This window comes from Neomonachus schauinslandi, chromosome 4, assembly GCF_002201575.2.
Source record: "Neomonachus schauinslandi chromosome 4, ASM220157v2, whole genome shotgun sequence".
Lineage (NCBI taxonomy): Eukaryota > Metazoa > Chordata > Mammalia > Carnivora > Phocidae > Neomonachus > Neomonachus schauinslandi.
Genome location: NC_058406.1, coordinates 53,743,066 through 53,753,718, shown reverse-complemented (window position 1 = coordinate 53,753,718; position 10,653 = coordinate 53,743,066). Strand labels below are relative to the sequence as shown.

Sequence of the window (10,653 nt, the reverse complement as noted above, 5' to 3'; positions counted from 1 at the left end):
TTCCTTCCTTCCTTCCTTCCTTCCTTCCTTCCTTCCTTCCTTCCTTCTTCTTGTTTGCTAATATTAGACCAAAATGTGGTTTCCACTAAATGAAGTTGAAATGTCAGAACTACTTTGGGACACTATAGAGAAAGGTATCCAAAGGCTTAGGGAGATTGGAATGTTAGGGTGGATTTATCAGATGTTAGGTGGATTTAGCAGAAATCAGAGTAGTCTGACTCACAGAAACCCATGGCATTGGCTAGTTGATCATCATGTCCCTAGAAGAGAAATAGGTAGGTGCTGTATTGGTTTAATAGGGCTGCCATAACAAAATACCACAAACTGGGTGGCTTAAACAACAGAAATTTACTTTCTCATAATTCTGGAGGCTGGAAGCCCACAATTGAGGTGTGAACAGAGTTGGTTTCTTCTGAGGCCTCTCTTCTTGGCTTGCAGATGGCTACCCTCTTGGAGTCTCTTTACATGGTTTTTTCTCTGTGCATGTGCATCCCTTGTGTCTCTTGATGTGTCTAAATTTTCTTTTCTTATAAAGATAGCAGTCATATTTAATTAGGACCCAGAGTAATGACCTTGTTTTAACTTAATCACTTCTTTAAAGCCTTTGTCTCCATTACATTCTAAGGTACTGGGGATTAGGGCTTCAGTATATGAATTTTAGGGAGACACAGCTCAGCCGATAAAAGGCGGTCTCCTCCTAAATTCTTATATGATCTATATAAACAGAAGAGTCAAGTGAGCAGAAATATAACTTGAAATACCAAAGCAAAGTCATAGCCCTTTAAGCAATTTCTAGATTTGAGTCAGTTTTCAGACCCAGAATTCCTTGAATAAAGGGGAGATATCCCACTATACTGTTGAAAATATATACTGTTAATATTTCTCTCAGCTTTCCCCGGAGGGACCTATAGTCTTTTATCAGGGTGATATGCATTGGGGAAAAGGAAACAATCAGAAATTTCAGCGATTATTGGACACTAGCTCTGAACAGACACTAACTTCACAAGACCCAAAACATCACTGTGGTCTATTAGCCAGATAAGGACTTAGAGAGGTCAGGTAATCAATGGAATTTTAGCTCAAGTCCATCTCCTAGTGGGTCTAGTGGGTCACTGAACCTATCCTGTAGTTATTTCCCCTGTTTCAGAATGTATACTTTGGAATAGAAATATTTAGCAACTGGCAGAATCCCTGTGTTTTACCCTTGACCTGTGGAGTGAGGGCTATTATGGTAGGAAATGGCTAAGTAGAAGCCACTAGGCCTGCCTCTACCTATGAAAATAGTAAACCAAAGCAATACCACATTTCTGGAGGGATTGTAGAGATTAATGCTACCATCAAGGACTTGAAAAATGCAGGAGTATTGACTCCCATCATTTCCCCATTCAACTCATCATTTTGCCTGCATAGAAAACACAGGATCTTGGGAAATAACGGTGGATTATTGTAAACTTAACCAAGTGTTGACTCCAATTGCAGTTGCTGTTCCAGATGTTGTTTCATTGCCAGAGCAAATTAACACATCCCCTGGTACCTGGTATGTAACTATTGACACAGAAAATGCCTTTTTTTCCCCCAATACCTGTTGATAAAAACCACTGGAAACCATTTGCTTTCAGCTAGCCAGGCCAGCAATACACCTTCACTGCCCTACCTCAGAGTTGTATCAACTCTTCAGCTTTATGTCATAATTTAGTCTGCAGGTACTTTTTCCTTCAACAAAATATCACACTGGTCCATTACATTGATGATATTATGCTGATTGGAACTGGTGAACAAGAAGTAGACTTATTGGTAAGGCATTTGCATGCCCGAGGGTGAGAAATAAATCTGATACAAATTTTTAGGGGCTTTCCACCTCAGTGAAATTTCCAACGGTCTGGTGGCATGGGGTATATCAAGATATACCTACCAAGGTGAAGGATAAGTTGCTTCATCTGGCCCCTCTTAGAACCAAAAAAAAAGTTACAATGCCTAGTAGACTTCTTTGTTCCTTGGAGGCAACATATTCCTCCTTTGGCCGTATGACTCCAGCTCATTTACTGAGTGACCTGAAAAGGTGCTAGCTTTGAGTGGGGCCCAGAACAACAGAGGATTCTACAACAGGTCCAGGCAGTCATTCAGAATGCCCTGTCACTTGGGCCCTATGTTCCAGCAGATTCAATGGTGCTTGAAATGTCTCATAGATAGAGATGCTGTTTGGAGCCCTTGGGGGGCTCCTGCAGGTATAGAGGACAATAATCTCTTTTTGTGATTTAATTTTAGAACCAGAACCTGAAGAACCTGAAGATTTTTTAGAAGGTGAAAAACTTGAACAAGAGACAGAGGAAGAGGTTAAGAAGGAAGAGGAAGAAGAAATAGAAATAGGTACAGAACAGTCAACAATACCAGCCAATTTGGAACGACTTTGGTCCTTTTCCTGTGACTTAACCAAAGGTCTTAATGTGAGCAGCCTTGCCTGGAATAAAACAAATCCTGTAAGTTATTGAACATTTTAACAATTCTATCTTTATCATGTAAAGGTGACTGTCAAGTACTAACGAAGATTTTTTTTTTCTCAGATTTTAGGCAAGGGATTTTAATTGACATAAGCCAGAGTTTTAACATCCCTTTACAACAAGTTCATGTTTCAAAAAGTGGAAAATAAAAATAGTTATAAAATAATTTTTTTCTCCTTTAATATGAAACATTGTATTTTTATTTTAGGAGATGTACTTGGGACATGGTATTCTCTGAATCCATATCAGATACTGAAAATTAAACCAGAAGATAATATATAATCGATTTCAGATATATCAAACTCATGTACCCAATTTTTTAATTAATTTTGCTTTTAATATACTTTAACAATAAGTCTATATAATTTTTTAAATTTTTAAGATTATATTAGTCACCATACAGTAGTATATCGTTAGTTTTTGATGTAGTGTTCCATGATTCATTGTTTGTGTATAACACCCAGTGCTCCATGTAATATGTGCCCTCCTTAATACCCATCACCGAGCTAACCCATCCCCCCACTCCCCTCCCCTCTAGAACCCTCATTTTGTTTCTCAGAGTCCATAGTCTCTCATGGTTCGTCTCCCCCTCCGATTTCCCCCCTTCATTTTTCCCTTCCTTCTCCTAATGTCCTCTATGCTATACCTAATGTTCCACAAATAAGTGAAATCATATGGTAATTGACTTTCTCTGCTTGACTTATTTCACTTAGCGTAATCTCCTCCAGTCCCACCCATGTTGATGTAAAAGTTGGGTATTCATCCTTTCTGATGGCTGAGTAATATTCCATTGCATATATGGACCACATCTTCTTTATCCATTCATCTGTTGAAGGGCATCTCGGCTCTTTCCACAGTTTGGCTATTGTGGGCATTGCTGCTATGAACATTGGGGTCACGTGACCCTTCTTTTCACTACATCTGTGTCTTTGGGGTAAATACCTAGTAGTGCAATTGCTGGGTCATAGGGTAGCTCTATTTTTAACTTTTTGAGGAACCTCCACACTGTTTTCCAAAGTCGCTGTACCAACTTGCATTCCCACCAACAGTGTAAGAGGTTCCCCTTTCTCCACAACCTCTCCAACATTTGTTGTTTCTTGCCTTGTCAATTTTTGCCATTCTAACTGATGTAAGGTGGTATCTCAGTGTGGTTTTGATTTGAATTTCCCTGATGGCTAATGATAATGAACATTTTTTCATGTGTCTGTTAGCCATTTGTATGTCTTCTTTAGGGAAGTGTCTGTTCGTGTCTTCTGCCCATTTTTTTACTTGATTATTTGTTTTTTTTGGGGTGTTGAGTTTGAGTTCTTTATAGATCTTGGATATTAGCCTTTTATCTGTAGTGTCATTTGCAAATATCTTCTCCCATTCTGTGGGTTGCCTCTTTGTTTTGTTGACTGTTTCCTTTGCTGTGCAGAAGCTTTTTATCTTGATGAAGTCCCAAAAGTTCATTTTTGCTTTTGTTTCCCTTGCCTTTGGAGACATGTCTTGAAAGAAGTTGCTGTGGCCTGTGTCGAAGAGGTTACTGCCTATGTTCTCCTCTAGGATTTTGATGGATTCCTGTCTCACATTGAGGTCTTTCATCCATTTTGAGTTTATCTTTGTGTATGGTATAAGAGAATGGTCGAGTTTCATTCTTCTGTATATAGCTGTCCAATTTTCCCAGCACCATTTATTGAAGAGACTGTCTTTTTTCCAGTGGATGTTTTTTCCTGCTTTGTTGAAGATTATTTTACCATAGAGAATCAAAATTTATATTTTTCTTAAAGTAATCATATTCAAAAGTATATACTTAATCTAGTGACTCTGAAAATGTGCAAAATAATTTTGGGATTCCTAAAATTAACTATTACTACCAATAATAGCAAATATTTAAATAGCACTTACTATGTCCCAGGTGCTATTGCCAGCACTTTACTTGTATTAACACAACAACTCTTGAGTTAGGTACTATTTTACCCAATATGTTGATGAGGAAACTGAAGTACAAAAAGAATAAATAACTTGCCCAAAGTTACACAACTAGTAAGTGAAACAGCTAGAATTCAAACCCAAACATCTGTCTCCAGGGTTCTTGCTCTTAACTGCACTGCCACCAAAAATCATCTTGAGGCAAATTATATGAATCATCAAGGTAGGAACGGTATGTTTGCTTTTAAAAAAGAGATGATTATAGGGGCGACTGGGTGGCTCAGTTGGTTAAGTGTCTGACTCTTGATTTTGGCTCACATCATGATCTCAGGGTTGTGAGATTGAGCCCCGAGTCAGGCTCCACACTGGGCATGGAGCCTTTTTAAAGAGTCTCTTTCTGTCTCTCCCCCACTTCTCTTTAATAAAAAAAAAAGAGATGATTATAGAGTAACGAGACTTATTTTCTCCTAGGGTTTATAAACTGCTTCTGAAGACATGATTCTCAGTTAGGGATTCCAAAAACCTTTTGTGTAATGACAATATCTTTGGAATGGATATTTAGTGTATTTTTTTTATTATGTTATGTTAATCACCATACATTACATCATTAGTTTTTGATGTAGTGTTCCATGATTCATTGTTTGCATATAACACCCAGTGCTCCATTCAGTATGTGCCCTCTTTAATACCCATCACCAGGCTAACCCATCTCCCCACCCCCCCTCCCCTCTAGAACCCTCAGTTTGTTTCTCAGAGTCAATAGTCTCTCATGGTTCATCTCCCGCTCCGATTTTCCCCCCTTCATTCTTCCCTTCCTGCTATCTTCTTCTTCTTGTTTTGTTTTGTTTTTTTTTTGAACATATAATGTATTATTTGTTTCAGAGGTACAGGTCTGTGATTCAACAGTCTTACACAATTCACAGCGCTCACCATAGCACATTCAGTGTATTTTTAAGTGGTCAAAACTAATTTGTTTGTTTAAACTGCATTGTACTATGTATGTTTAAGAATTAGCCTTATTATTTTACTGCCACACCTTATAAGGTGCTATGTGCAAATACGCTCGTTGTTATGGTTATTAAAATTCAGAAGTTCTGTAATCATTTTTATAGAAACCAGGTAACACATTATTTAAGTTATGCACATTATTTTTAATAACATAAAATACGTTTTAGTATGGATTGGTCTTTATAAAACTATATTTGGAAACATCTTGTTAGATAAGTGAGATTTAATAATCAATAATAACTGTGTAATAAAGACAGATAAATCATTTTTAGAAACTGAATATACTAGCATTTTAAAAGTTAATATATTGCTATTGAGATTAAAGTTAAATAATTTTTAGTGAAGCTAAAAAATATGACAAACAGCATCTATCATATTTATTAATTCATTCTACAAATACTTATTGAACATTCACTCTGTGCCAGGAACTCTGATAAGGCACTAGTGTTGCAGTAGCAATTTAGTCATACGTAGACCCTGCCTGTATAATGGTCTCTATGTGCTTTAATAAGGAAAATAGCTAGTGCTGTGGGAATACATAAGAGAGGCTCATGAATGCTTCTCAGAGGAAGTGGTGCCTATGCTGAGTCTAGAAGAGATTAATAAAAGCTTGTCCATGTCAGGGTAAAAGGAATAGTGGTGAAGAGTAGTTTAAGACAGAGGAAATTATAGAGACATGATGTTGGCTTGAAAATAGGATTGTGGCAAAAAATATAATAATATATTTTTGATAAAGGTATTCTGATTACGAAGAAGAGGCTGGGTTTGGTCAGTTATTAAATTTTTGTCTATAAGCATTTCTTGAAATGACCTGCTTTATTAATCAGTTTGGGGTACCATAACAAAATACCTAGACTGGCTGGGTTAAAAAACAGAAATGTATTTTCTTGTAGTTCTGGAGTCCAGGAAGTTTAGGATCAAGGTGCTGGCTGATTTGGTTCTGGGTGAAGGCTCTCTTCCTGGCTTGCAGATGGCCACCTTCTTGCTGTGCTCTCACATGGTGGAAAGAGAGAGCTCTGGTGTCTCTTCCTCTTTTTATATCCACCAATCCTATTGGATTAAGATTATGACCCTTATGACCTCATTTAATCCTGGTTACCTCCTAAAAGCCCTATCTTCAAAATAATGATATTGGGGATTAAGACTGCAACACATGAATTTTAAGAAAAGAGACACAATTCAGTTCATGGCACCCTGTCTTTATATTTGAAATAATTAGGTCATTCTCAAAAACCTACAAAACATTATAATGTAGTAATATAATCTTGGAAGATTATCTCAATATATAAAAGAACTTTTTAGCAATTGGTTCTTTTTAGATATTCATTAGTCTGAAAATATGATGATTATTATTTTGTTCTGGAAGATGGAGGTGTAAAGTAAAAATAGATGGTAGACTGGTACTTTTTTCTCAATAGAAATGTCTTATTGCTGTTTTTAACACAGTTCATTAATATGCATCTTTATATATTTCCCAATATTTTTATGCTATCTTCTCTTATTTTAAACATACTTTGCTGGTTTTCAGGATCTTTTGGCTGTTGGCTATGGGCACTTTGGATTTAAAGAGCAAAAAAGAGGATTGGCTTGCTGCTGGTCAATAAAGAATCCTATGGTAACCAAATAGGAATAAACCCATTTTTATTCAATTAAATGTTGACATAATTCCATAAAGTACCTAGTTGTATGTGATAATTAAAGTCAAAAAATGACCAAGGAAGACTTTATTTTCTTTGGTTTAAATGTGTAAGAATTAAAATTTGTTTTTGTTGATGTGTAGGGTAAATTCATTTAATAAATATTTATTGAGCATTTACTAGGTGTTGTTAGATCTGATGATCCAGAATTGAACCATTATTTTTTATCAAAATGAAGAATAAATTTGCAAATGAAAATCCTTTGAAAATTATGTTTCATTTAATACTGGGTTGTTTCTTAATGTATGAATAAATCATTGCCTTATAAGATAGATTTCTGCTATCCTGAATACATGAAATAGATGAATGTGACCATGTTATTAGCATGAATTTTTCAAGAATAAGAATTAATCATGTTTTTTGTCAAACAGTTGTAGTCAATATGTTACTTTGCAGCTTTACATTAGTTTTAATTAATAACTGAAATGTGAAGTAGAAAACTTAGAAAAGGGTCAGAGGGAAAAAAAAAAAAAAAAGATTAGAGCTTTTATAAATAGCCCCAGTCTGTTAGGAAGCTGGGTTTATGTAGAGTAAAAGAAAGGAAGGAAGAAGCAATTTTAAACATGTGGAAGGATTGATATAAGATCCATAACCAGTAAGTTGTCTTCTTTTCCACATAGATTATTAGAAGCAGGAAAGGATTTAGATTAGACTTTAAACAAAACAAAACAACAAAACTCTTCACAGAATTGTAGAAAAGATTACCTTAGAGAGTTTTTTGGAGCTTCTTCTATCCACTGTTTAGAAATGTCTAGATAATCCAAGCATCTGAAACAGATACTGGAAGATAGGAACATTGCTAGCTAATTTGTTTGGAGTCCATTATTTGTTTCTTAAAGAAGGTGATCTATGATGAGATCATACAAATCCTGCTGAAAGATTAACAAAATATGATACTTATTGGAGAAGGCCATGCTGTATTTATTAAAGTTATTGCACTCTGAGGATGTACCAAAGTAAAGGAAATGACTAATTGACCTTTGGTTCTCATCTATACTAGAAGTTAGGGGTAGAGGAGTAACTGAATGTAGACTAACTCTTCTTACATTTCCCCTGTCACCAGACAATCCACCATTCAGCCATCATTAGGCTCTTTTATGGCTTGCAAAACCAGGTTTAAAATGTAATACAGTTTTTTTATTTAGTGGCCAGAACGCATTTATCAGAGTCCATATGGAGTGACTGCTGTGGATTTCTCAATTGGAGCACCTAATCTTTTAGCAGTTGGCTATCACAGTGGCACCATTGCCATTTATAATGTGCAGAGCAACAGTAATGTTCCGGTTCTGGATAGTAGGTGAGAATCCAAGAATTAGGTAAACATGTAATATGTGCTTTTTTAGGGGAAAGTAAAAATTTAATGTTTTTTAGTTTTGAGTGAATGTTTGTTGTTATTGAGAGTGATACCATTATTTTTTCAGACATTTAATAATTCCTCATATTCTCGGGCGCCTGGGTGGCTCAGTTGGTTAAGCGACTGCCTTCGGCTCAGGTCATGATCCTGGAGTCCCGGGATCGAGTCCCGCATCGGGCTCCCTGCTCGGCGGGGAGTCTGCTTCTCCGTCTGACCCTCCCCCGTCTCATGCTCTCTCTCTCTCTCTCTATCTCATTCTCTCTCTCAAATAAATAAATAAAATCTTTTAAAAAAAAAAAAAAAAAAAAAAAAAAAAAAAAAAAATAATTCCTCATATTCTCTCTCTAGCTGGAATGTTCTTACTCTAAAATCTGCATGTTCTCTGTCCGCCTCACCAACCTTCCTTGACAGTTTATGTTTATTCTTTTAAAAAAATTTTAAAAATTTCCCCAGCTTTATTAAGGTATAATTGACAAATAAAAATTGTATACATTTAGGTCATACAGTGTGATTTTTTTAGGGGTACAATGTAATTATTTAATATATGTATACATTGTGGAATGTTTACTACAATCAAATTGATTAATACATCTGTCACCTCACATAGTTACCTTTTTGTGTATGTGGTGAGAACAGTTAAGATCTACTCTCTTAGCAAATTTCAAGTATATAGTACAGTATTATTAACTATGATCATCATACTGTATATTATATCTCTAGAACTTATTCATCTTGTAACTGAAAGTTTGTACCCTTTATTACTTTGGTGTCACCCCTTCCACATAACCTTCCCATTCCATTCTTTTGTGCATTTGTATTAGTTATCATAGCAGTTATCATACTGTATATATATTGTTTACATATATATCTTTCTGAAGAGCTGTAAGCAATTTGAAGTCAAGGATTAAGTCTTATTTTTGTATCCTTGGCCTGTCACATAATATCAGGCATGTAGTAGGATTATAGTAAGTATTTGATTAAAAATAAATGAATGAATGAATAAGTGTATTGAGAAAATAAAAAAGTGAAAAGTGAAAAATATTGAATATGTTAGGTTTTTGTAATAGATCAGATACCACTGGGGCAAAAATGAAGTAGTATATTTATATTAGTGTTTGAACAAACTTAGCTAGAGCTGAAAATAGGTATAAAGCAGGGTCCTTAAGCTTAACTTTGAAATTATTTGCATGGTTTTATAAGCATGAGCCTTTGTGCTTGTTTCCGGGAAGATGATCTATAACTTTTACCAAATAATCAAAGCTATATGATTTTTAAAAGATTCAGAACTATTGCTTTGGAGGATTTGCATAAAAAAATCAAGGGAGTCAGTACTATGAACAGCGCAACCCATTATTCTGATAGGAAAGCAGTCAGTAATCTGAGAAGCAATTTTAATTCTTCAGAAAAATGTTAAATCTGGTCATATAGAGAACCAAGCCAATGGGCAAACCTGAAACACAGAAAGAAAGGTGAGGTAATTGTTTATTTAAATAAGACTTAAATAATTTATTCATTTAAGCTATGAAGAAAATCCTTATACAGGTAAAGATACTTATACTCAATGTGTCCAAAATAAATTTATATAACTTATCTAGGAAAAAGTAAATGAATAGAGTAAGGAAAATATATTCTGAAAAGAAAGAAAATATTTTCTTTTGTATTTCTGTTATGGCAGTTAATATAATTAAAGGCAGTAAAATTTTCCTTTTGTAAGAAATGAGAAAAACAAAAAATACTACATGAGAAAATGATTATTTTCCCCATTTTTTGAAATACTTAAAGTAAAAGTCCAACTTTGAATAATAAAGGCATCATTCTATAAGTAGGTCACAGTGCTCCAGGGAGCTGTCCTTATGACTGAGACTCATGTCCTTTTAAAAATTATGATGATGATTCTATATTTAGTGCTTTTCCCCATTTTAGTGAATCACCTCAAAAACATTTGGGACCTGTATGGCAACTACAATGGATAGAACAAGATCGAGGGACAACAGGTGATGACAAAAGAGAAATACTCGTTTCTATATCAGCAGATGGAAGAATCTCCAAATGGGTTATACGGAAAGGACTAGACTGTCATGGTAAAAAGAATGTATACATACATATGTATTTATCAATCAATTATCTTTCTCTTGTTATGTGTTGCCTTAAAATTTCTAGTGAGCCATGTGCAAGAGGTGGCCAA

General features: G+C 35.2%; 1 protein-coding gene across 1 annotated transcript in view; it reads left to right on the top strand.

The window, feature by feature from the left end:
• Nucleotides 1-10,653, top strand: part of DNAI4 (dynein axonemal intermediate chain 4) — an 89,913-nt gene that overhangs the window by 62,077 nt on the left and 17,183 nt on the right. The window contains exons 9-12 of the mRNA XM_044914046.1: nt 2,266-2,477; nt 6,946-7,032; nt 8,260-8,411; nt 10,392-10,549. Coding sequence (XP_044769981.1) covers nt 2,266-2,477; nt 6,946-7,032; nt 8,260-8,411; nt 10,392-10,549 — 609 coding nt within the window. The remainder of the gene's footprint in view (nt 1-2,265; nt 2,478-6,945; nt 7,033-8,259; nt 8,412-10,391; nt 10,550-10,653) is intronic.